The sequence below is a fragment of the Equus caballus genome, chromosome 28, assembly GCF_041296265.1.
Source record: "Equus caballus isolate H_3958 breed thoroughbred chromosome 28, TB-T2T, whole genome shotgun sequence".
Classification (NCBI taxonomy): Eukaryota; Metazoa; Chordata; class Mammalia; order Perissodactyla; family Equidae; genus Equus; species Equus caballus.
In genome coordinates, this window is record NC_091711.1 from 43,081,211 (window position 1) to 43,108,858 (window position 27,648).

The following is a 27,648-nucleotide window of genomic DNA, read 5'->3' on the forward strand; positions in this document are numbered from 1 at the left end:
CCCCTTGCATCTTCATACATAATGCTTTTCATTCGAGACTTGCTTTTTTACTAGTTTTAGACCACTAGGTTTTATTTTCTGTTTGTGACAAACTTTGGCTAAAGACGTTATCTCTTATTTTAGTAGCCTTTTTACAATATGCTGCTCATGAACTTGCTACCAGGTTTTTTTCTAGGAAAACCTTGCAGAAAGTTCTAGTGGGGAAGGATTTGAAATTTGATGGCTAAAATGAAATCCACATACCAGGTTTTTGAGCTTTAGTACTCTTAACTCTACCAGTATAGAATTGATTATTTACAGTTTGAGTAATTTTCCTTAGTCTGGAAATATTTAAATTTTGTTAAAAAATTGTTTTCTCAGTTTAAAATGTTTAGAAAAGTTATGGTTCTCATAATGTTCAATAATCTAAAAAAACTGCTAAAAATGAAGGTTGTTTGCTTACTTACATAGAGCATTGGCCTGGGACCCAGGGGACTTTAATGGGGTCTTGATTCAACAACGAAACAGTGTAATCTCGGGGAAACTTTTCAAATTTAGGCCCTCCCTGGAAGGGGCAGTGTTCTTTTTCTTTTTTCCTTTCTTTTTTTTTTTTTCTTTTGAGGAAGATTAGCCCTGAGCTAACATCTGCCACCAATTCCTCTTCTTTTTGCTGAGGAAGACTGGCCCTGAGCTAACATCCATGCCCATCTTCCTCTGCTTTATATGTGGGACACCTGCCACAGCATGGCTTGACAAGTGGTACATGGGTCTGCACCCTGGATCCAAACTGGTGAACCCCAGGGTACCAGAGTGGACCATGTGAACTTAACCGCTGTGCCACTGGGCTGGCCCCGGGGCAGTGTTCTAAGAGGCCTGAGGAGGATGGATCTTCATCATCCCAATTCCTCTTCAGCCAGCACTGTTGTGCTTTTCATTTTCTCATGTTTCCAGGTGTACACTGTACTACATGATTCCTTGCTCTGCCCCACCTGGTATATAACTTTAAAAAAGAGTGTTAATAAATTTACACATTTATATTACACATTTATATACTTTAGAATCTGTCTTTTAGAATCTTCGAGAACCACCTCATTGATTCTTAAAACAACTCCATGAGGGAGGTAAAATAACTTGATGGAAGAGGTAACTTGAGCTCACAGTTAGAAAGTGACAGCTAGATGAGGCAAGGGAACCAAAAGAATAAACACATGGGACTACATCAAAATAAAAAGCTTCTGCACAGCAAAGGAAACCATCAACAAAATGAAAAGACCACCTAACAATTGGGAGACAATGTTTGCAAACCATATACCTGATAGGGGGTTAATATCCAAAATATATAAAGAATTCATGCATCTCAACCAAAAAAAACCCCAAACAACCCAATTAAAATATGGGCAAAAGATCTGAACATTTTTCCAAAGGAGCTATAAAGGTGGTAAAGAGGCACATGAAAAGATGTTCAGCATGACTAATAATCAAGAAAATGCAAATCAAATCTACAATGAGATATCACCTCGTGCCCATCAGACTGGCTATAACTAACAAGACGAGAAGTAACAAGTATTGGAGAGGATGTGGAGAAAAGGGAACCCTCACCCACTGCTGGTGGGAGTGCAAACTGGTGTAGCCACTACAGAGAACAGTATGGAGATTCCACATAAAATTATGAATAGAACTACCATATGATCTAACTATTCCACTGCTGAGTATTATCCAAAGAACACGAAAACACAAATGTGTAAGGATATACACACCCCTATGTTCATTGCAACATTATTCACAATAGCCAAGACTTAGAAGCAATCTAGGGTGCCCATCAAGGGATGAATGGATAAAGATGTGGTATATATACACAATGAAATACTACTCAGCCATAAAAAAAGATGGGATCTTGCTATTTGCGACAGCATGGATGGACCGTGAGGGTATTAATGTTAAGCGAAATAAGTTAGGGGAAGAAAGTCACATATTCTGTGATCTCACTCATAAAGGGAAGATTAAAAACAGCAAACACACAGAAACAGATTGGATTGGTGGTTACCAGAGGGGAAGGGGGGAGGGAGGAGGGCAAAAGGGGTGATTAGGCACACGTGTATGATGATGGATGGATGATGGATGGTCTTTGGGTAGTGAACATGATGTAGCTTACACAGAAATCAAAATATGATGTACACCTGAAATTTGTATCATATTATAAATTAGTATTACCTCAATAAAAGTAAATAAAAATAAAAAAGGAAAGTGACAGCTAGATGAAGTCAGCTTGTAGAATTGGATTTAAATCCAAGTATTTAGACTCCTTATGCAGTGTCAAGTTAGATACCAGTGATGGCTGGTGACATTTAGGAATCATGAATGTCCAGAACTTTGAGGCACAATCAAAATAGCTTAGGAGTAATGATGTCAGTTAATGATACCTAGTGAAATGATAGAGTCTGTTTGATCAGAGGTCAAAGTCTATCTGACTTTTTTTTTTACAGTCTTCCAAATTTAATCAATACAGTATTTGAAAATAAAAGGCCTTAAGTGGAGGTAAGAAAACTTTTAGGAAGTTATAAATATTCAGTCAGATATGAATAATTATAATGTGCAATTGTAGAATTTCTAGAAACATTTGTTATCAGATTCATTCTGTGAGCATGTTCTAGATGGTATGAGAGATGTAAATATCTATTAAATGAGATTCTTATCCTTCGGATACTTATAATTTGGTAAAGAAGATGCATACAAATCTTTAGCTATAACAAAAGAGAGATGATATGAAGTGCATAGTTGAAGTTGTAACAAAGTGAGCCATCTTGGGAAACAGGAGTATTAGGAATAATTTTTGAGTTGAAACTAAGTGGGTCTCTTGTAGTAGTAACTACAGTTAGGTCTGTTGAAAGTACTGGATTGCCGATAAAAAAGAAAAACCCTATAACCTTTATTTTCCAGGTCTACCAATGTAAAGCCGCCTGTCTCCTTCACAGTGGAGCTTAACTTTGTGATGTGATGTTAAATGTTTTGCATAAGCATGAAACAGCAACCAAGTACAGCAGATTTGGCTGCAGTACAGGTTAAATTAAAATCCTCAAGACTCTAGAGCCTAGAATAAGACTTCTGTATTACTGAAGTTGATTTCTCCTCAGTGAACTCTGCATATGTGGCTGTTATCTACTTCTGAGATTGTTGAGAGGATTACGGAGAATATTACAGTTATTGAGGTGTGAAGACCAGTGCCTGACACATTGAAAATACCTGATAAAAGTTTGCTCTCATTATTATAAGGTAGTCTTGTCCTGTAATAGGGTAATAATTCCATTGAATAATAATAATAGATAATATTTTCATGGTGTTTAATATGTGCCAGGCACTGTCCTAAATACTTTCCATATATTAACTCATTTAATCCTTACGAATAACCTATGAAATAGGTACTTTCCTATTATGGAAAGGTGGAAACTAGGTTTTTTTGTGTATACTTTGGAATCATCTTGTCTGATTCCCTGAAAAACTGTTAGGATTTTGGTTGGCATTGCATTGAATCTATAGATTAATATTGGGGAAGAATTGATGTCTTTAATATTCAGGATTTGTACTCAGATTGTTCTTATTAGGTAGTCTTTCACAACACGTATTTTATGATAACATAATATCAGATTTTTTTCTGTTTCCCCATGTTATCCTAAATTGTATTTTAAAAATTATTTCCTTTTGTTGCTGATGTACGAAAATGCAATTTAATTTGTTTGCACTATTTCCAGTTCTTTGTTTGGATTTTCTGTGTTGATATATCATCTGCATACAGTGTTGTGCTTTGTCCTTTCCAGTCATTTTACTTGTCATTTTTCTTGTATTATTGCTTTGGCTAGATACTCCTATACTGCTGAATAGAACTGGCTTTCGTGGGTATCTGTCTTGTTCTGATGCTGAAGACACTGCTTTTAACGTTGGTCCATTAGGCATATTTGCTGTCAGTTTTTAGGTTTTAGAAGAAACCTTTTTATCAATTTAAGTTCCTGTCAGTTTCTTGAGTGCTGTTTTGTTTTGTTTATTGGATTGGGTATGGAATCCAGTGCTTTTTCTTGCAACCATTGAGATGAATCGTATATTTTCTTTCTCCTTTGTTAATATGGTGAGTGACATTTATAAATGTTCTAAGGTTCTAATACTGATCCCTTCCCCCTGGATTCCTGAGATTATCCCAATTTGATCACGATATTACATTTTTAAAACAGTGATTAATTTGGTTTGCTCATTTTTTAAGGATTCTTCTATGTTCATGATTTTCTTTTCTTGTACTGACCATGTGTGATTTTTAGAATATTCTTCCTATTTTCTAGAAGTGTTTGTGTAAGGTTGAATTGTCTTTTCCTTGAAAGTTCAGTAGGGCATGCATGTAAAAACACTTAGATCAGATGTTTTCTCTGTGGAAAGATTAAGCAATAATTCATTTTCTTTAATAGTAATAGGGTTATTCAGACTTGCCGTATCTTCTTTTAAACTTTTTTAAATGGGAAATTTCAATTTAATAGAATAGTGTAAGGAACTCCCATGTGCCTGTTACTTCAAGTTACCAGTATTTTTGCACCATTCCCTCTCCTCTTTTTTTTTTGCTGGAGTGCTTTAAAGCAAGTCCCAGACATGTCATTTCACCAGAAATACTGCAATATATGTCTCTCAGTTAAAAGGATTTATTTTAACATAGTCACTATGCTATTATCACACCCACCAAAATTAATAATTTTGTAGTATTACCCATCACTCAGTCCGTGTTTATGTTTCCTTGATTCTCTTCTTAAAATATGTTTTTACAGTTGGTTTGAATCAGGAGCCAAACAAGCTATATCTCGTTGTTGAATCTCTGATAATTTCTCCCATTCTCCTTTTTTTTTTCCTTTTATGCAGTTGATTTGTTGGAGAATCTGGGAGATTTATCCCTGATAATTTTTTTTAATTAAGGTTTGGTGAGTATTTTCTCAGGAATTTATCTTTTTTGTCTCTTCAATTTTTTTGCATCAAGTTGATTAGTGGCATTGCTTTCTCTTTTTAATTTCTTTTTCCTTAACCTTCCCACAAGTTTATCTTTCATTTCTCTTCAAAGAACCACCTCTGGTTTTTGATACCCTCTCAGTTGTATCTCTTTTTCTCTTGTGTTGATAATTGCTTTTTATCTGTCATCATCATCTTCCTATTCTTTTTATAACATAATAACCTGGATACTTATTTTTGTTTTATTTTCTAACATAAGCCTTTAAGTTTTGAAACGTCATATTTTTATTACTCAGTTTCTTTTGTGATTTCCTCTTTATCACTTATGTATATGTGTTTTTTAAATTTCTAAATGGCTAGAGATTATTTTAGTTTTTTCCTAAAAATTCAACACTAAAAATATGCTGATAGAATATTTCCTTGTATACTCTAGGGGAAAAGTAGAATGCAAAATCTCTCAAAGTATGTATAATCCCAGTTTTGTGAGTTATGTAAATAGAAATGATGAGGGAAATATATCAGTATATTAAGCAATTGTCTTTGAGTAGTGGTGTCAGATAAATTTTATTTGAAACTTTATTTATATTCCAAAACTATTCATAAGGCACAATTTATTTTTGCAATGGAGGGGCACATAGGATTCTTCAAAAGGAAAGAAAATAGTTCTGTAAAAGTCTCCTCTCTAAATCATGTCTTGAGATCCTGGGATGCAATTCAATTCAATTAAAATATGACTGGATGCTTAATTGTGTTGGGCATTAGGCAAGGAGTTGGTGTATAAGTGGTAAGACATGTCCTTCCCAAAGAACTACAGTCTGGGTGCTTGAGTGGGGTGGGGGTTGGTGAGGGAGAACAGATGGCGGGGGGAAGAGAGAGAGAGAGAGACAGACACAGATAATTTCAGTGCCATGATAGAAGGGCACATAGAGGAAGAGTTGTACTTAGAAACTGAGGTTAATTGGACCAAGTAGATCGTTATTAAAGTGGTATCTTGTCTTCAGGGGATAGACTATTTTTTAATAGGGTAATCAGTTGTAGATTCAAGTATATTTAATTATTAAATACCCAGTAATGCCTTTTTAATGTGAAAACTACTTGAAGAATTAAAAGGAAGGAAAACTCAAACATCTCGATCTCTATATAAAGGGTCAATGCTGTTAACAGGTCAAACCAGGGACAGGTTTGCCCTTCCAGGGGCATTTAGTGCTAACTGGAGACAATTTTCATTGTCACAAATCGGGTAGGGGTACTACCGGCGTTGAGAGGAGAGACAAGGGATCTGCTGAGTATCTTACAATGCACGGGACTGTCCCCCTTTCCCCCACAACAAAGAATTATCCAGCCCAAAATGTTTAATAGTGCTAAGGTTGAGAAACGCTGGGTTAATCTATAATTTGTATTCTCTTTTTGGTGGGGGTGGGGTGGAGGTGGTTTCTATGTTGTTGAAGGAGCTAGAGGCATGGTTTTGTATCCTATTCCAGCTAGGTTTTGATTAAGGAAAAGTAATCTGTAGGCTGAGCTCAAGTGAAAGCAAATTCACTCAGATCAGGGACCTACTTTGTGGCAGGCACTGTGATGAGAACCTGATATGGAGTGGTAGACAGCGCTCTCTGCATAGAGTTCACACTGAGTGTTCTGCAGATGGCAGATCTTTGGTATCAGTTGTCTGTCTTTATTATTAAATAATATTTTAAATCTTTTGTTCTGAATTTAGTTTGTGTGTAGATTATGTTAACCTCTTCTAAGGAGTTCTGGAATATTGTACAACTTAATTGTGTATCTTTTTTTCATGACTATCAATACAAACTTTCAGCAACTCATGTAATTGGTGCTGTACTAAGATTTAATCTTTTTCTCCTTGGTCTTATTTTAGGTAGTTCATAAGTGTTTAAACTTGTTGGCATAACCAAATATTATCCAATTTTTAAATACATACATAACAAAAACTTTTTTTAGTATAAAATGAAAAACTGCAATACGTATAGATAGAATTCCATGAAGTGAGGTTTAGAAATGATATTTATGCTTATCGAGAACAAAATATAGAACAATTTGTAATTTTGATTTTGTCAAACTTTAATCTTTATCTTCCTCTTTGGTTTTAGATTTTGGCTCTCTGTTTGACTTGGAGCACGACTTACCAGATGAATTGATCACCTCTACAGAATTGGGACTAACCAATGGTGGTGATATTAATCAGCTTCAGACAAGTCTTGGTATAGTACAAGATGCAGCCTCTAAACATAAACAGCTGTCAGAATTGCTCCGGTCTGGTAGTTCCCCTAACCTCAATATGGGAGTTGGTGGCCCAGGCCAAGGCATGGCCAGCCAGGCCCAACAGAACAGTCCTGGATTAGGTTTGATAAATAGCATGGTCAAAAGCCCAATGGCACAGGCAGGCCTGACTTCTCCCAACATGGGGATGGGCACTAGTGGACCAAATCAGGGTCCCACGCCGTCCGGAACGGGTATGATGAACAGTCCCGTAAATCAACCTGCGATGGGAATGAACACAGGGATGAATGCTGGCATGAATCCTGGAATGTTGACTGCAGGCAATGGACAGGGGATGATGCCTAATCAAGTCATGAATGGTTCAATTGGAGCAGGCCGGGGGCGACCTAATATGCAGTACCCAAACCCAGGCATGGGAAATGCTGGCAACTTAATGACTGAGTCACTGCAGCAAGGCTCTCCCCAGATGGGAGGACAAACAGGATTGAGAGGCCCCCAGCCTCTTAAGGTAAGAGCAGTTTGGGTTTGTATGCACTATCGGTATGTGTTTGAGTGTTCCAGTGATGGAGAGAGGGCTTGAGGTCAGTTAGTCATTTATTCTTTGCCATTCATGTTTAATCTTTCTACATTGTGTTGCCTTTCCCCACACACTGTATGCTAAGGATCTACCCTGTTGTCACAAATTGTATGAAGCTCTTATATTAAATTTAAGTAAAACATTTGTTTTACAACTGACTGGTATTGTATACCTTCAAAGTTTGCTCCAAATGATTGCCAGCTAATTGCTGTTATCTCTGGCATAAGTATTAGAGTATTTTCATCTCATCTCATTTCTTTTTTTTTTTTTTTTAAAGATTGACACCTGAGCTAACAACTCTTGCCAAAATTTTTTTTTCTTTTCTTCTTCTTCTCCTCCCCAAAGACCCCCAGTACGTAGCTGTATATTCTAGTTGTGAGTGCCTCTGGTTGTGCTAGTGGGACACCACCTCAGCGTGGCCTGATGAGCGGTACCATGTCCACGGCCAGGATCTGAACCGGCAAAACTCTGGGCCACCGAAGTGGAGCACGCAAACTTAACCACTTGGCCATGGGGCTGGCCCCTCATCTTATTTCTAAATCCACTTCAGCCATCATAGCCTCCTTATAAAAATACAGTTTTGAGATAGCTGTCATTATACTGTCTTCAGATAGACTTTTGGTCTCACTGCTTGTGATGTCCCTGGTTTTTAAGAGATATATTTATTTATTCTAAAAGATTTATTAAATATTGTTTTTCCTTATTATTTGATGGAAATTTAGGTGCATTAGTTTACTATGAAACCTCAACTAACATTCCAGGTATTCCAGTTAACCTAATTTTGTCCATTGTTTGAAAATTTCTTCTTTTTTAAAAAACCTACTTTCTTAGCTTTATTAAGTAAAGAATGCTAAATATATTTTTAAAAACATTTTAAGTGTGTACTCTGTATGTATAATTAAGACATTATAAGCATATGTTTGATGCTAAGCCTTCATATTTTTTCCGCATATTTTGTTCCTTTTCCTCAAAATGACATCACACTGTAGTTGCCAGTGCCTGGCATGTAGTTAGTAAATATTTGTTGAATGAAAGAGATAGCTTTGCTTGGAAAGTGATATTGGAGATGGGTAAGATTTTCACAAGGAACCAGAAGCAAGCTTTCTCTGTAAGACGAATAATTTGGGTAGGCGTTAGGACTTTTGTGTTCCTAAGAATCATGATGGTGGAAGAGTTCAAGGATGAAATAAGACACAGGGATGAATTGGGATTCGGGGGACTGAGGTCACGTGTAGATATATGAAAGCTCTTGAATATTTTTTTGCTACGCAATAAAGAATATTGACAACTTAGGGAAGGATTCTGTTTGGCATCCCTACCTGCTCTGTAGATTCTCCCTTTCTGGCACTTTTATGTTGCTGTGTTGATGTGGTTTACTTAGAATATTTGGAATGAGAACCAGAAACAAGAAGGTGGAATTTATTAGGTACCTCTTCTAAGTTCTAGGAACATAGCCATGAAGGAAGAGTCCCTGCCCTTCTGATGTTTATATTCCTGTGGGGAGAGGAGGGATGACAGACAGTAAACCTTCACTAAAGTGATTAAATATTTACTGAGTCCTAGCTTTGGTGCTGAAGATGGAGCAATGAATAAACTTACTTCATGGAACTTACTTTCTAGTGTGCATATTGAGATGTAAATTTATAGTATTTCAGTTAAGTGCTATGATGAAAAGTAAAGTAAGGAAAGGAGAATGCCTAGGCTGGAAGTAGGGCACTGTTTTATTTGTAATCTAAATCACAAATTGCATCAACATTGTTTCAGGGACTGGGTATATAGCAGTGAACAAAAAAGACACAAATTCCATTTCTTGTGGAGCTTATGTTTTTGTGGGAGGGGAGAATTCAGACATAAAAACTTTATTAAAATATCTCCTTGTTTTGAATGAGTCCCACCTATATTTTAGAAGTTGATACTTATAAAGCACTTATAGCGGTTTAGTAAATGAACTTTTTGGAGTTATGAAGGTTTAGGATGAGATACCCAAATAATATACAAGTAAGTACTTTCATAAAACAATTAATTTTCTCTTTATGGCAGGAAAAAAGCCTTTTCTATATTTTCCCATTTAAGATGAAAATAAATTCAAGTCAGATGTTCAAATTGTTGACTAGCAGTTGTCCTTCCATAGTACCAGGTCCTAAAATTACCTCATAGAGTTGATTATATTTATTATATTTCTTCCAAAATTCTTAACAGTCCTGATGATATTTAAGAATCAGGAATTAAGACAAGGAAATTTTCAATGAGACATGATAACTTGAACCCTGTTGGCAAATGACAGTGGCTTTTGTACACAGTTCTTTTTGTGGACAAATCTGTGGTTCAAAACGTGCAGGCAGGTTGTGTCATTACTACTATAACAATATACTGTATCAAAAGTCTGACTCTGATGTATTGAAAGAAACTTGGATCATACTCCCTTTTACCCTAATCTTTAATTTTGGAGTCACCATAAAATAATCAAACACAAAATGTTTTATGTCTTAAGGTTATTTCTGACTGAGTAATTCAGGAGCGTACAGTGAAAGGCACAGATTTTGAACCATGCTACCTGGGTTAGAATCTAGGCTGTACCACAAGCCTCTTCTTTAGCTGCATATTGTGCAGCTTTTCGGTTTAATCATTTCACTCTCCGATAACTTCACAAGACTTTATATCTGCCTCCTCAAAAATGCTGGTGACAAAAGAAATAAAAAACTTTGAAAAGTCTTTTCCCAACAACTATCCTTTATGTATGAAGAGATGAAATTAACTAATAAAAGAATCATAGTTACTGGTGTGGACTATAGAGCAGAATTGCTTGGGTTAAACATGGACTCAGCCGCTTACATAGTAGCTTTTACACTGGGCAAGTTGCTTGCTGTACCTACCCCATAGGATTGTTGGAGAACTAAATGAGTTAATATAAGCAAGTGCTTTGTGAGCGGCATATAGTAAACCCTTATTATTACAGTAGGAGTAGTAGCAAGTGCTTAGTATTATTGTAGTTCCCATTTTGTGATGTTCTTAAAACATTTTTATGGGGTAGGGGAGAAATCAAACCTACATCATGTAGTGAAGCTGGAATCTTCTAGAGGCGTAGCTCTCGGCTATAATGGGGGAGATCAAATCTACCAACCCCATGAACAGCAGTTGGCTAGAGAATATGGGGATGCTACTAGTAGAGACTTCAGTGGATTAATGCTGTATAAATTTGATGGAAGGTTTACTTTCTTTGGAACTAAGGACTTTTTATTCAAGAAGTGTTCATTAATATTCTGGAGTTGTTTGTTTTCTGCTTTCTTTTCTTAGAAAATAAAAACAAGTCTGTTCTATGAAAGAGCTTGTTATGATTCAGGAGACAAAATCCAGAAAATTATTAAGTAACAATATCAGACAGAATAATTATACCTAAATTAGTGTTAAACTCTAAATGCTAAGGAGCTCCTGAATATTAATAGATATTTAATATGTGTTAGGGCCATTCATCCTAACATCAACCATATGAATTGATAGTTTTATTCCAGGTGAGGAAACAAAGTCAGAGGAGTGTTACAGAGAGGTCATCTTTTCTTTCGGAATTAAAAGTGCACATTGTTCATCACTGCAGTGTACTGTCATTCTATTATTATGATTCACGTATTGACAAAACCTACACAACTAAAAACAAATACCAGGTTTTTGTGTTTGCTGCAGCAGCATTCACCTCCTAACTGAGTTGTAACTTTATATTTGTGTGATCGTTGCTAGACTGAGACCTGTAAGAGCAGGAGTCATGCCTGTTTTCTATAATCCTGCCTTAGTGATCCCTGGCCCTTTCACAGACACAACCTTGGAGCATCTTTATATATTACTTTCAGTTCTTTCTCTGTAGTCCTACATCTGGGGGGGGAAGAAAACAAATCCTAGAGCCCCCTTTCCTCTGACTCTGGTTACCTCACATGCTATGAAGATGTGTGTAACCTGGCATCTGGATGAATTCATATCCAAGTTTTATATGCTTTGTGACTAGTGAAATTGGTGTTAGGAAAAAAACACTGGACTTCACTGAAATGAGCATTGACCTTAGGAATAATTCTCTTTTTTCTTCTTTCCTTTTCTCTTTTTAAAGTTTTCTTGAGGAGATAGCAGCACTATGTTGTTGTCAGTTTTGGAGCTCTTCTCTTAAAATTAACATCAGTTTGTGATGTTGTGATGGTCTTTGGCATGTGATGTTAAAGAGTATTTAGCCTGTAAAGTTTTAAAGTAAGAGCAATGATTGATCTCTTTTGCATCTCTGATACAGAACTTGAGTGTCCTTGGATAGGCAAGGAGTAAAGCCAGAAGGACAAGTTAGAGGGGTATTAAGTGTAAGACGGAGGAGGAATCCATGTTGAGAGAGAGGGAAAGACAGTTCTTAAATACTGTATTCTGATGGGTTTTAAAAAGGAGGTTCTTGTGCCCAAATTTACAATCTAGATGGATGTAGTTTTAGGTGTGCAATATCAGTTTAAGAGGAGTAGTCCCTAATGGAGTGATGAGGCACCCTAAACTAAGACAATGGTGTAGGATTAATGGGAATGAATCTGAAAAATCATGTTTAGGATTTGGGGTAGGTTCTGAGAGATCCCTTTCCTTGTGTATCATCATACCCCTGGTGTTTAACATAGTGCCTGGCATGTAACCTAGATACAGATATGTAACATCTAGTAGGCAATGTCTGAATGTAGTTTAATTTTGTTCTTATTATTTGGTGAATCTTGGAGTCACACATATAGTATTAGTTTGTTGCTGTGGTGCCTGCAAGTCTTATTAAGGGATTTTTGTCCCTGTGTTAAATGTTGTTAAACTTTTATATTCTTTATATTTTGGGTACTACTTTTTATTTTTTCTATTTATTTGTCAATGATTGTCACTATCGTGTGTTTTTTGTGTCTCTGTGTTCCCTTTCTGCTTTTAATATATTGAAAACTTAGAAACAACCTGTAGAGACAGATATTTTTAAAAAGAAAGAAAATGTAAAAATGTAGTCCCCCATAGGTCCTTTTTGTTTAGCTGCCTAGTACTGTTTGTGGCTTCCTGGTCCTCTGCCTTTTCAGTTTAGGTGGGTATCTGTATCACTGTGGTCCAGGTAGGTGGTGAGTAGTTGGACATCGGGATCACATTAGCTATACAGAAGGGAACAAGATCAAATAAATAACTGCAGTATAATAGAAATTCAGTACAGTATATTCCCTTCCTGTTTGTTAGTGAGTAGTGAGGGCTGGGGAGATAGAAAGGGTAAGGATGGGGCATTGGTTGTATTTTATTTTCCAACACTGGCAGCAGAACTCTGAGGGAGACGCAAAAACAAAAACCTGAGAGTTGTTGTTGGTCAGAGTGACCAGAAGTGTCAGGAATAAATTACTGCCAGCTGACCAGTAGTCAGTGCAGCCTGTGTATTTGAGGCCATAGTCTGCTATAGAATGGACTTGGAGTTTCTAGGTAATGCGTCGTGATTGAGGGAACAAGCAGTGTCAGGAACTGGTTGAAATTCGGTTGGTGTAGGTAGGCAAGACAGTATGTATGTGAACAGATGTGAAGGACCAGAATTTGCTGGGATGTATTTGAATAAAGACATTATGCTTATTAACAAGAGACATCAAGGTAGCTTACAGATCCCAGCATTTTATATATGTAAATAATGGACTCTTAAAAGCATAATCTATTGTCTGTTGGTCTTTTGTGGTCTGTCATGCAGGTTCTGTGACAAAATGGCTTTCATTTTACGTCTACCATGAATTTCTATGCTAATAGGAAGCACAAGTGAAATATAACACCCCCAGGTGTAGACGTGCATATTATTGGAACTGTATTAGTGTAAATATTAGTACCCTAAAAGCATATATAGCAGCAGCACTTGCAGCTACATTCAAAACTACCAGAAGAAACCCAAAATTGCGTTTAAGCCTGTTTTCTGTATTTAATTGTCTCTACAATCTAACTGGCCACATTCACTTAGGAAGTTCCAGTTATTGGAGACTGAATCACTAAGTTCTTTACTCTGGTTATTTCCCTTTCGGGCTGCCCCCTTCTTTTATGCTTTCACCCAAACTGTGCCACTTCTCTCAGTCTCATTCCCTGTTGTCCTTAGAGCACCAGGCAAGTTACTTAAGTCCTACTCTCTAATCTTACCTGTAAAACATAAATGTTCTTTCTTTTTTTTCTTTATTATTTTGCCTTTCCACTATAGGCACAACTTTGAACTAATAAAGGTGTCATATTCATATGAATTTGCAGATTGTCGATAACTGCATATGATTTAGAGAACTGAATTTTATTTATAGTGGTTCATTCTCTTTATTTTATGACTTTTATAATTTCTGTTTTCCTGAGTCTGTGAGCTCTTTTGTCAATCGGTTTAGGGTGATGGGGCTACAAGGATAAACGGACAAGTAAGGTTCTTTCCCTTTTGTGCATGGTCAGGATTGAAGAGGCATGCATTTTAACAGATTATTTTATCACCTGTGTTGTATTATAAATAAAGGCATGAACATTTGTGTCAGGGTAGAAAAAGAGCTCTTTAGCTGTCTAGAGCAGTAGACAGATGCTTCACAGGGATGGTAATTTTTGAAATGTATCTTAAAGGATGAGTAGGATCTACAGCGGCTTCTTAGTTATAGTTGTACCAACTAAGCAAGCAACAAAAAATGAAAATTGGACTGCTTCTTTGTGAACTTAGTATTTTGTTTCCTTTACAGGTTAGCATTCAGGAGTCAAATAGGAAGGGAGGGTATGTCACTGCCTAGTTATAGGGAAAAAGAAAAGCTTAAGGCAAATGCTGGAGATGAAAGAAGAATGATGCTCTCGGATTTGCAAGTTGTTTGGTACGGGAGATAGGATACCATGGAGAGAGGTAGTCAGGCCTCATGAAGATCATGAAGGTTCTGGTATAGCATGGTTTTTTTCTTTTGTAAATAGAAAAAAGAACAGAAGGCAAGAAAACCTGTTGGACACAGTCCACACAAGCTGTGATGAAGGGCTTGTATTAAGGGAGTGAGAGTGGACATGGATACATGGGAAGGATTTTAAGGATGGGGGGGGGGGTGTATTTCTTTAGAGGTAGAATTGGAAGGACCCTTTGATGGAATTGGATCTGGCTGAGAAGGAGAGAAATCTAGTATGACTCCTTTTAAACTGGGCAGTAGCTATAGTGTCCTTAGTTTCTGTTTGGAGTGCTTGCTCTGTTTCTGGTGGGTGATGATTGACTTACAGTGGGATCTCACATGGAAGAATAGAATTGTAAGTTGCAGCCTTGTTATCAGTAAAGCAATGTTTATCATTTGGCTTTTGAATAATTAATACTCTATTCTTTCAATTAATCATTATACAGTATGATGGCTCCAGATGGACTTATGTAAACACAGAAAAAAACCCTACTTCTTAAGCTACATAGGGGTTGCGGAGAAACTCAAATTACTCTGAGAGCCAAGCAGACAATATAATGGATAAAGCAGCTAGATTTAAGACAGCAAGGAATGGTGTGGACTCTGCTGATTGTATGCTCTACCTAAAGGATTCAGATTCAAAAAGTTTTAAAATCACTTTGCCACCGTGACCCTAAATAAAAAAGGATCTATCCCCCAAACTACCAGTTTTCTACCTTTTATATAAACAAAATGCTGGAATAAGCATTCAAATGCTTTTATATATCAAACTCTAATATATTTAGGGATGACTTGAATTGAATTTACTAAGCCATAGTTTGTACATTCATGAAACTGCATTTAGTTTGTTAAAAATGGAGATGAACAGCAAACCTTGCTTAGCATGTATAGCTAAATGAAATGCTTGTAAGTTTTCCTAAAACATATTTATCTCAAATATTTACAGAAAATAGCTCTGTAAATTTACTGTACCTGAGACCCTTAAATCATAATCTTGAAAACGCATTTTCATGAGCATACTTCTACAGTCTGTTTATAAATGCAGAGGATTTCCTCTACAATTGTTTCTACAAGTTAGGAAGTAGAATAGTAATGTTCTATTAATGTAGAGAACAAGATTTAATTTCTCTTCTATTTCTTATTCTTAGATGGGAATGATGAACAACCCTAATCCTTACGGTTCTCCATACACTCAGAACTCTGGACAGCAGATTGGAGCCAGTGGCCTTGGTCTCCAGATTCAGACAAAGTCTGTATTACCAAATAGCTTATCTCCATTTGCAATGGACAAAAAGGCAGTTCCTGGTGGAGGAATGCCCAACATGGTGGGTAGTAATCTATCTATGAATTTGTCTCAAACTGGCATTTAAACAAAAGAATTATGTTAAACTTTCATGCTTTGCACTGTACACACTATGATGTAATGAATGGCCCCTGTGATCAGAGAGGCGTGTGCTTTCCTTCCGTTTCACATGGTATTCTTTTACTTGTATTAATTAGTAAGGATGGTAGTCCAAGTAGGAGCAAATGGGGCTGCTACAGTGTAAGTTTTTGGAGCTTGCCATGCTCTGCAGCTTCTGCTTGTGAACATTTCTATAGGATGGGAAAGGGAAATCCTTTCTTCTTGGGAAGGACTCTGACAAAGGATTCCAAGTCTCAGTGACCATATCTACTGATTGTATCTGATACCCCTACACAAAAGTAACTGCCCTCTCAAAGTTACACATTGTTTTAATCAGTGATTTTTGTTGTGAAAAAATCTCCAAAGCTTCTAACATTGCTGTTTTTCTAAAGTAAAACTATTTCTAGTTGTAAATGTGTCAAGTAGTCCACGTTCAGCTTTGGAAAAAATTGTCCTATACATATTTTATTTCTCTTTTGGATGTTTTAGTTTTTTGCTTTGTGTCATATATTCATTAAACGCCTTTATTTCAGATATTCTGCTACGTACTGGAGATATGAAGATGAATAAAACATGGCATTTCTGTCCCCAGAGATGTTTACTTTTTTATTTGAAAAACCAGATTTTACAAAAACTAATTTTCACTCACCTTAGGCCCCTGCTTGGTCTCCCAGGAAGTTCTTCATTATTCTTCAAAACCTAACTTGGACACACTCTTCACTACACACTCCTTGCTTTTCCCTCTCCCACTGGAATTTACTATGTCCTTCTCTTTCTTTTGCTCTCTGTATGTTATACGTGCTTTGATTATATCACTTAGTAACGTAGTAATTTGTTTGCTTATTAAATTGAGCTGCTTATGGTAGGAGCAGTTGTTTATTTTTCTTGGAATCCCCTGTGTCAAAAAGTGGAGTCTGGCATACAGTAGACTGTATTTAAAGGTTTTAATTGAAAATTTCCAAGTCTGTATTTATTAAAGAGATAGCACACGATGGCACCTAATATTAAATGTATACTTATGGTTTTATCCCTTAGGGCCAACAGCAGGCCCCGCAGGTCCAGCAGCCAGGCCTTGTGACTCCAGTAGCCCAAGCGATGGGTTCTGGAGCACACACAGCTGATCCAGAGAAGCGTAAGCTCATCCAGCAGCAGCTTGTTCTCCTTTTGCATGCTCACAAGTGCCAGCGCCGGGAGCAGGCTAATGGGGAAGTGAGGCAGTGCAACCTTCCCCATTGTCGCACAATGAAGAACGTCTTAAACCACATGACACACTGCCAGTCAGGCAAGTCCTGCCAAGGTGAGTGGGCTCAAAGGGTCTGTGTGCTCAGCGATTAAGATTTACAGTCAGAAGAGAAAAAAATGTGATCAACTCTATTTTGAGACTCCTTTACTGATAATGTCTTACTCTATATTAGGATATGATAAAATTCACTTATCATTTTGTGAGTATCTAGGGATGTGGTGGGAGAAGTTTTAAAGGACTTCCATTTTGTGATGATCCCTGCTGGCTTTGATTAGCCCCAGCATAGCCTATTTTAAATATTATTGAGCCTTTGCTAACTATCTTGTAGGCAAATGCTAAAACAGTGTTACCCACCATAATACAATTTGTGTATTTATAGAGTGATTAGAAATCTGTTTTTATAGATTTTTAATAGAATAAAGTAGATTGCATAGCTTGGTGGTGAAAAGATGGGCTGTGGAGCCAGATTGCTTGAGTTTGAATCCCACTTTCGGTACTCTGTGACTTTGTGCAGATCACTTAACTAGTTTTACCTGTTTTCTCAACTATAAGATGTGAGTACTAATAGCTATCTTTAAGTGTGGTACGAAGATGAAACGAGTTGATAACATTTTAACATTTGTTATGTGATCAATAAGTTAGCTGATACTAATGTAAAAATATAGCCTGCATTTGAAAAAATAATTTTTCTTCTTTTTAGTGGCACACTGTGCATCTTCTCGACAAATCATTTCACACTGGAAGAATTGTACAAGGCATGATTGTCCTGTGTGTCTTCCCCTTAAAAATGCTGGGGATAAGAGAAATCAACAGTGTAAGTGATTAAATCCTTTGCCACTTTTATACTAAAAGTATTCTTAGACTCTCACTAGTGCAGTTTGGTGGGATTTAGAGTACTTTGTGGTTTAGTGGTTAAGATTCGGCACTCTCACCACCATGGCCTGGGTTCGTTTCCCAGTCAGGGAACCACACCACCCATCTGTTGGTTGTCCTACTGTGGCAGCTGCCTGTTGCTGTGGTGCTGAAAGCTATGCCACCAGTATCTCAAATACTAGCAGAGTCATCCATGGTAGACAGGTTTCAGCAGAGCTTCCAGACCACACAAACTAGGAAGAAGGGCCTGGCTACCCACTGCCAAAAACAGTTGGCCTTGAAAACCCTATGAATAGCAGCAGAGCACTGCAAAAAGACTGGACAGGGTTCTGTTCTGCTGTACCCTGTGTCGCTAGGAGTTGGAATCTACTCAATGGCACTAATAACAACAAAGAGTACTTTTGATTATGTGAAGTTCCTGTGACTGCCTAGTGCTATTATACTAGGTTGTTTCCACTTCCCATTAACTTCATATTAATGAGGTTAGAATTAAACTGCTTATTACTTAAAATAAGATCCAAAACCTTTTTTTTTTTTTTTTTTGTTAAGGAAGATGAGCCCTGAGCTAACATCTGCTGCCAATCCTCCTCTTTTTGCTGAGAAAGACTGGCCCTGAACTAAGATCTGTGCCCATCTTGCTCCACTTTATATGTGGGACGCCTACCACAGCATGGCTTGCCTAGCGGTCCCATGTCCACACCCAGGATCCAAACTGGCAAAGCCCGTGCTCCTGAAGTGGAATGTGCACACTTAACCTCTGCACCAACGGGCCAGGCCCTAAAAACTTTTAATAGTCATTCTTTATAAGAACAATAGGTGAATTTATGCTCCATTTTTAAATTCATGAAAACTTAAAAGATGATTGCTTTGACATGGGGCGAGTCACTCTTTTATATCTGTGATCTAAATATGTAGATAATTTGAGATTATTTAAGAGAAAGAAAAAATTTTTGAGAGTATTTTTTAAAACCTGGCATGTGATGAGCACCTTTTCTTTAGAGAAAAAAGAAGTCAAAAGTAGAAAGCTGTAAGTGCAGCTACCATACCTCTTCTCTAGAAACAAAACTTAAGGATTTAGGATTGAAAGACAAATTTGGAAATACACGTGCAGCATATGAAAAGGGAATTAAATTCCATAAATTAATTTAAAAAAATCATAAATGGCCCAGTAGAAAATTGGGACTAGGAAATAGACAATTCATTAGAGGGAGGAAATACCAAAAAGTTCACTGTTGGGGCCTGCCCATGGCAGAGTGGTTAAGTTTTCATGTTCCGCTTTGGCAGCCCAGGGTTCGCTGGTTCAGATCCTGGGCGCAGACCTATGCACCATTTACCAAGCCATGCTGTGGCAGGCATCCCACATATAAAATAGAGGAAGATGGGCACAGATAGCAGCTCAGGGCCACCCTTCCTCAGCAGAAAGAGGACAATTGGCGGCAGATGTTAGCCCAGAGCTAATCTTGCTCCAAAAAAAAATTCACTGTTAAATGAAATGAGGTACTATTTCTCTTCCATCACATTGGCAAAAATGATGCTACCTCGTGTTGGCATTTGCATGGCTCTAAGACATTCATACATTGGTGGTGGGAACATTGAAACAGCCTGTGGGAGGGCTTTTGGTTATTTTGGATCAAAAGCTGTTCATGCCAACGATCCACTTTGACCAATCAGTTGTACATCTAGAAAATTTTTCAAGGAAATAATGGGAAACAAGATGCATGTACTGAGATGTTTTACAATCACATAACAGTAATTTTGGTTTTTTTTAATTCACTTAAACATGTTGGGTTTTTTTCCGTACCGTCTTTAATGTTTTGTAACACCATTTCTTTTGTCTTCTCTAGCAATTCTGACTGGAGCACCAGTTGGACTTGGAAATACTGGCTCTCTAGGTGTGGGTCAACAGTCTACCCCCAGCCTAAGCACTGTTAGTCAGATTGATCCCAGCTCTATAGAAAGAGCCTATGCAGCTCTTGGACTACCCTATCAAGTAAATCAGATGCCGACGCAGCCCCAGGTGCAGGCAAAGAACCAGCAAAATCAGCAGTCCGGGCAGTCTCCCCAAGGCATGCGGCCCATGAGCAACATGAGTAAGTTTGTGTCCTCCTAGAGACAGATGTGATGTTGATTATGTGTGTATATGCATGTAACATGCAGGGTTAACTCCTTAGCTTATTTTAGTCTCTATGTATGTGTGTCTGTCTCTATATTTGTTTCTCTCTCCCCCTCCTTAGTTTTTTTGTTAAGTGATTAATTTTTTGAAGTAATTTTTTAAAGATTGCAATGTGAAAGTCCCCGTGTAATCCATATACCAGAGACAGCTGCTACTGATTTATATCCTTCTTAATCCTTTTATTTAAAACACATATGAGCTTAATATTTCTAGAAGTGGGATCCCATATGCTATTCTATAACAGTTTCTTTAATAATGTTGTCGTCTTTCACTTTCCATACCCAATGTATCCTTTTTAATGGTTGTATAGTATTTTTTTGTACAGAACAATCTCTTACAGGTGGACATTTAGGTTCCCAGTTTTTGGGGGGTTTTTTTGCTAATTTAAACTGCACTAAGAAATTGTTGTGTTTTGGTTTGAAATGTATAGAAATAGGTGTGGTTATTATTAATGCAGATTTCCATGTATCTCACAGCAGGAGTAGTGTGCCTTTGAAATAGTTGATTAAATGTACTTGTTTGCCTAACCTATGTGACTATGATGTGACTGAGAGAGAAGGGGAAGAATGAGCAGTGTTCTGATACCCTAATTTGGGGTATATTTTTTTTCTCTAATTATATGGTAAAATAAAGGAGATTTGCTGTGTGATTATCCCTTCGCTGTCAGGCAGGTGAACATCTAAGCCATTTCGTTTAAATAGTTAGATATCCAGCACTAGTAAGTCTGTGAGTTTTAATACTTTGCCTCTTACTGTCAAATTGTTCTTGCTGATGAAGTTTTCTATAACTAGAAAACAGTCTGATTCTGAATAATCCACCATGCTTTTTCCTCTGAAATCCATTTTCATCCTTTATTGATATTTGCAGTGGTCTTTACTTTCTGCCCATTATCGTTTGATTCTAAATGAGGAAACAAAATTGGACACACTACCCTTGTAAAAATGTAATCTTGTTAATTTTTGTTAAGGAAATGTACACTATTTTACAACAAACGGTGCTAAGTTGTTAAATAATTATTGAGTGAGGAGTTTAAAAAACTGGACCAGAAACTAAGATGAAGAGTGAGCATACCTTTTCAGGCTTGTTTTCAAGCTCTTGTATATTAGAAGTACATGAAAAGGGGTTAGAAATGGAAAGAGATATGAGGACTTCTTCCCCGCCCCCCCCCCCCCCCCGCAACCCCACCCTTCTCTTTTCTTTTAAATTTTTTTATTTTTCCACTTACGATTGCTTTTTTCCTCTCTTTTCGATGTTATGCAGAGTGTATCTTTGTATTTTAGGATCTTGACCCAATGCTGTTGTCTACCCCTGGCCTGGATTTTCATTTTTATAATTGGTTATTTTCCATTAATTTTTCAAATTTCTGTGTATAATTCCTAGTTTAGCTCTTTTCATCTTCTCTTGTATCTTCTGTGTCTGTACATTTGTGTATAGCTACAAAATTATTTAAATGTTAGCTTCTTGTGATTTCTTTTTTCCTCTTTCTCAGTGTCTTTTTCTTTATTTTAGGATTACATTTAAGATTAATCAAGTTTCCATCTATTTCTTGTTATTCAGTCAATGGTACCTTTTTAGTAATAATCATTATTATGAGCCAAAACTTCTAGAATACCTCACTTATTTCTTTTGTTGTGTTAGATCCCATCTTGAAAACTGCTATGAAAACAGTACTCTTGCTTTTCTGCCTATAACATCCTTGTGGTTTCTGTTCATCAGGCACAGGCCCAAACTGGCAAAGGCCCACTTAAAAAGTGTTTTTCCTTTTACACCAAAGCCTTTTTAAAAAATAATTAGTCCTATATGTTTATGTTGAAGAGTGTCCCTGGTATTTTCATTTTCTTTTTATGTGTTCCCTAAAGCCCAGATAATAAATAAAGGAAATGAATATCAAAATGGAATCACCATGACTGAGTCATGTAATTTTCTCAGAAGTTTTTAAGGAGGTTTTAAGAAAGTATTTATTGCATGTTATGAACATGTGACTGCTTTTTCACTTCACACCAAAATCTTAAGCAATTTATTAGTTTTAACCAAAACTTTATATTTTTGGGTGATGTTTGGATGAGGGGTTTTTGCTAAAAATGGTTTTTTTCGGGTGCTTAAAGTGATCCTTTAAGGCTTCTATCGTTATGAGAGTTTTATAATGGATTTTACCAGGAATATAATAATTTTGATGATGATCAGAAATATGGCTCTGGAGTCATAACTTGGCCTTAGTCTAGCGCCTTATTATCAGAAAGAGTAAAGAAATACACAGTTGTTAAATACTCAAATTAGAATGATAACTATATTTTCTTACTCTTTTGATGTCTTTTATGATTTTGAACTACTAAACCAAGCTCTTCTCACTTCTCTTTTCTTTCACCAATGGACTTTATTTTAGGATATTTCAAATTTGGACCTATCTGGTAGGCTACATCCACAAACAGAACTATGTTGTGCCCCCCAACAGTACAAAATTTTTATCCCACTTCTAAACAAAAGCAACTTGCTTAAGTATATTTCATTAACTCAGCAACCTAAAATGTTTATCTTTTATGTTTTTCCAAGAGTAGACTCCAAATAGTTGGTGCTGTCAGGTCTCACTCATTTTAACCCTAAAAGATTCTTGGGGGCCCTGCCAAGAGGGACAGATTGGATATGTAATTAGAAATCTAGGGGAAAACTTCATCAGGAAATTTGGGCCATTAAAACATCTGTGTATCCTCCCTGACAGCGACTTAAAATAGTCTATGTTCTTCCTTCATACTCGTTGCAAGTTTAGGGTACAGGTGGTATTTTGGTGCCTTCTTACTCCCTCTATGAATTCATTTTTTTCTCCTAAATTTTAATTTGGAGTTTTCAAACCTACCTAAAAATTGTAATTCACTAAAGACTGTATACATAACTTTTATCTAGATTTACTAATTTTCACCATTTTTTCCACATTTGCTTTGTTTCTGTGTGGATTTGAGCTATCCTAACACTTGCTTCTAACTATTTCAGCAGATGTTTCCTAGTGATGACATTCTTCTCCACAACTACAATATTGTATCATGTCTGCAAAATTGAACGGTTGTTCAATAATGTCATCTAACATGCAATCTATATTTTAATTTCTCCAGTTGCCCTCCAAAGTCAGTCAAGGCTTTTTACATTCATTTCATTTTGTATCTTTTGTCTGTTTTAATCTAGAAGTGCTCTTACCTTTCTTTGTTCATCACTCATTGACTTTTGATGAACCCTCTATATTGTCCCATAATTTGGATTTGTATAATTGTTTCCATATAATTAGATCCAGGTTAAACATGTTTGGTATGCATAATATGTCATGGGTGGTGGTGTGTATACAATCAGGTTTTAGTTTCAGCATAAAAATTTCTTGGGACTCTCTATTTGCCTTTAACTATGCTTTTCAGTATCCCTAATCTCTGTGTTTATTGTTGACCTTCAAATTATTCGTTAGCTATTTTTCAGCTATATTATGGAAACTGAAGCTATTACTATCAAGAACTTCTGAATTTTGCTTTGTACCCTCTTCTAAAGGTTTTATATCTCACTTATTTGGTAGATAAGATCTCTAGTTTATTTTCCCAATCATCAGATTTTTAGAACAAGTGGTATTTATGTTTATTGGTCTACGTCACACCATCTTTAGCTGAGGTGTAGTGCTGGTTAGGCTAAAGCACCTGAGCAAACGTTTATACCAATGCTTCCATGGGAAAATGTGTGCACAGTAACGACTTGGGATTCTAGATGTGTCTCCTGCTCTGGCAGGACGGGCTGTAATGCTGGAACACTCTGAGTTATAAATTTTAGGTACTTGTGAATGACAAGGGTATTTGAATAAATGATTAGCAGCATTCATTCACATGTGCTCTGTGCTGAAAAAAACATACTAAAGGCGCATGGTCTCTACTTTCAAACATCGCTAGTCTGGACGGGCAGGGAAGTGATTAAGTAGACAAAACTAGGATCTCTGTTACATATAGCAGGTTAGAGAGACTATAGCAGAGAAGGGAAGAGGGAATCCCCTCCGGAGCCCAAAATTAGAGCTTTTTACTGTAAGCCCTCCCTGACATATTTGACCACGTTCTTAATCTTGTAGTTCCTATTGATTTTACTTATTCTATGAAGATTTTTATTAGTATGAGATTCTTCTTAGGGCTTAGCAAACAAGAATATATTCTTGCTGATTTTTAAGTACCATGAATTATGTTTTTGTTCATTTTTTTCTTTCTGACTTGTTCTAATGTCTGGCTTCCTACATTTTTGTGTTCTGAGGTGAAGGCTAACCCTTAGGGTTTAAATATTAGCCTCTGTAAGGGTATTCCTTCTCAAGCTATGATTGAGCCATTACTTGCAATCAGTGCTGAATATTAAATGGACCTGGAGCCTTTGGAGAGAATATTTTACTGTTTTCATGTGTCATCAGAAGGCAGTAGGATAAGTAAATTGATATATGATGTAATCACTTTTTCTTTTACCTCATCATACTATTGCCACCAATAAAACAAGTCTATAGTAAGGGTACATAATTCTTCTAAAAATGAGTATTTACACATGGAGTGTTTTCAGTGTTAAATACAGAATTGTGGACAACATAACTCTTTTTAAAAAGACCACTTCCAGCACTTTCAGAGCTGGCCTGATGCTGTCAGAAGCAAAGTTCTGCCTAAGCATTTAGGAAGTGTGATGAAAGAAGGCAACCGTACTTTTCTTCATAAAACGTTGTTTACAGATGTAGCCAATTACTTGCATTTTAATGGAAAGTTTTGTTTTCTTGTTTTTAACTAAAATACCATGAGGGATATATTAATAGAATTAGACATCCAAAAGAAATTTTTTTTAACCACATGAAAATCTGGTTTGGTGTGAATATTGCTGTTGGTTGTTTTTAAAGAAATAGAATATTTATTAAAATTGTTAGTGAAGAAATAATATATGCACATAGAACTACTGAAGCCAGTTTGAAGGAGTATTCGATAAAAATTGTTTATCTTAAATCCAACCCTGCCTTTCATGCCCTTTTTTTGGGATCATTGTACATACTTTCTTTCTGTCTCCTTAGGTAAATTGTCTGTGTTTATGAAAACGTATTCATGTATAGTTCAGTTCCCTAAACAATTTTGGTTCTAGTTTTTTTGCTCCTTTTAACATGATTGTACTTACGTTCATCATACGTATATGAGTATAACCGTGAGACAGGATATCAGAAGTGGAGATCCTAAGTGAAAGAACATGTGCGTGAAATTCCTCATTTGTTAGCAGTTGCCACGTAGCCCTCCGAGGGTGTGTCAGTCTACACATCTGTAAATTTTCAAGGAAAGTTCTTCTTTCCCCACATTCTTCTCAACACTTCCTATTCTCAAACTTTAAAAAGTTTTCACAATTTCATACATGAAAAATGTATTGCTTTAGGTTTTACTTTAAGTGCAATCCAGCATATTTGCATTTTTTAAGCTATTGTATTTCTTTTTATATAAATTGCCTGTTCCTTTTGTATTGGATTGTTCGTCTTTTTCTTACTGGTTTGTAAGGTATTTCGTGAATTAGCCTTTATATATGTGTTGCTAATTATATTGCTAACAATCATTATATGTGCTGCTAGTACTTTTTTTTTTTTTTTTTTTTTTTTTTTTTTACTGATTTGTCATTTGTCTCTTGACTTCATTTATGGTGATTATTTTATTTATTACTAAGATTTCTAAGTGTTGTCCTTATGGCTTCAGAGTTTTGAAAGGATAAAAATTTCTTTTGATATTTTCTTCTAGCACTTTCGTAGCTTTTTTCCCCCTAATTTTCTCCCCCCTCACCTCTTTTCTTCTTATTAGTATTTCACATAATCGCTCTTGTTTTTTCTTTTGACCTAGGTGCTAGTCCTATGGGAGTAAATGGAGGTGTAGGGGTTCAAACGTCAAATCTTCTTTCTGACTCGATGTTGCATTCAGCCATAAATTCTCAAAAGTAAGTTTTATCTTGGTTTGTACCGTGTGTCATGTTTTAAACACTTGTTAAAATTCCTTAATTGAGTTTTTTAGTTTCTTTCATTTGAAGGTAGCCTGGATGAATGGAAACAAATAGTATATTTGAGTACACACTTTAGGCTTTCTGTAATCTTATTTGAAATTATATTACTTATCTGGGGGTAACCTGCACCTTCCCGTATGTACATTGCAAGTATGCAGCTGCTTAAAAAACAAGTTTACTTTATCCCAGTGTTAAGAATTAGTCCATTACCCAGTGAATTCTCTGGGGTAAGCTGTGTCAAAATGACAGCTTGGTCTTATAACACAAAATGTAGTCTTCTAAACCCAAGACTTCATCCTCCCTTCCACTCAATGAAATGTTGTGGGTTAGCTCGTTCCCTCACGCAAGTACAAACATATACAAACTGTTTTCCCCAGACTTCTTAATGTAAATAGACTTGTTATAGTGTATCAGACCCATTGCAGTCATCACTGTCAGCTCTACTTAAATGAGATCTTCTTTCTCTACCTTTCTTCACTAAAACTATTTCACGACTCCTTTTTAAAGCCCAATGATGAGTGAAAATGCCAGTGTGACCTCTCTGGGTCCTATGCCAACAGCAGCTCAACCATCCAGTACTGGAATTCGGAAACAATGGCATGAAGACATTACTCAGGACCTTCGAAATCATCTTGTTCACAAACTGTAAGATTGTAGGCATGTCTTATTGATAAAGAGTTAGCATGTCAACATACTTCCAATCTGGCAGGCACCTAACCACAAGAGGAATATTACTGATTTTCTATAACCTGGCTGTTGCTAATACTTATGCTTCTGTGGCTTTCTTCTATTCTCTGCTTCTCGACTTCTCACCATCATTTGTAGGAGTCTTTCAGCTTTAACATTGTGTGAACTATTCTGCCTAGTGACAGTAATCAATATATTAGTTAAAAATTATTTTAGTGTCACTGCCTTTACAAAACTCATATTTTAAAAGAAAAACTAGATCTCAGCTCATTAGATTATGGCAGTGACAACACTGTCTTCTGTTATCCCTAGCAAAGCTTTTATTATGTTGACATGTTAAACTTGGCAGAGTGATCTTCCGGTCCTCCAAATGTGCACATATCAATGGTTTATGAAATACCGCTGCACTATTTGTTGTGAAGTTGATATATGCCAGACACTCTGCCTTACAAACGCTGTCTTTAAAGAGTTTTTGTCAGATGGAGGAGAGGGAAGGCGTATGGGGTGGTAAAATGTAATTCACCCAGTATCATTAGGCTAGAGCTTGGACCTCACTGATTACAGAGCTTACACTTCAAACAACATGCAGCGTTGTTGTTCTTGGAGAAA

The 27,648-nt window shown here is 36.6% G+C and overlaps 1 protein-coding gene across 1 annotated transcript in view; it reads left to right on the top strand.

Annotated features, from left to right (window-relative positions):
* The window catches only part of EP300 (E1A binding protein p300), a 75,010-nt gene that overhangs the window by 12,837 nt on the left and 34,525 nt on the right, over positions 1–27,648 (top strand). Inside the window, exons 2-8 of the mRNA XM_001502341.7 lie at positions 7,059–7,696; positions 15,801–15,977; positions 17,090–17,351; positions 17,998–18,111; positions 20,015–20,260; positions 26,196–26,289; positions 26,860–26,997. Of these exons, the coding sequence (XP_001502391.1) occupies positions 7,059–7,696; positions 15,801–15,977; positions 17,090–17,351; positions 17,998–18,111; positions 20,015–20,260; positions 26,196–26,289; positions 26,860–26,997 (1,669 nt within the window). The remainder of the gene's footprint in view (positions 1–7,058; positions 7,697–15,800; positions 15,978–17,089; positions 17,352–17,997; positions 18,112–20,014; positions 20,261–26,195; positions 26,290–26,859; positions 26,998–27,648) is intronic.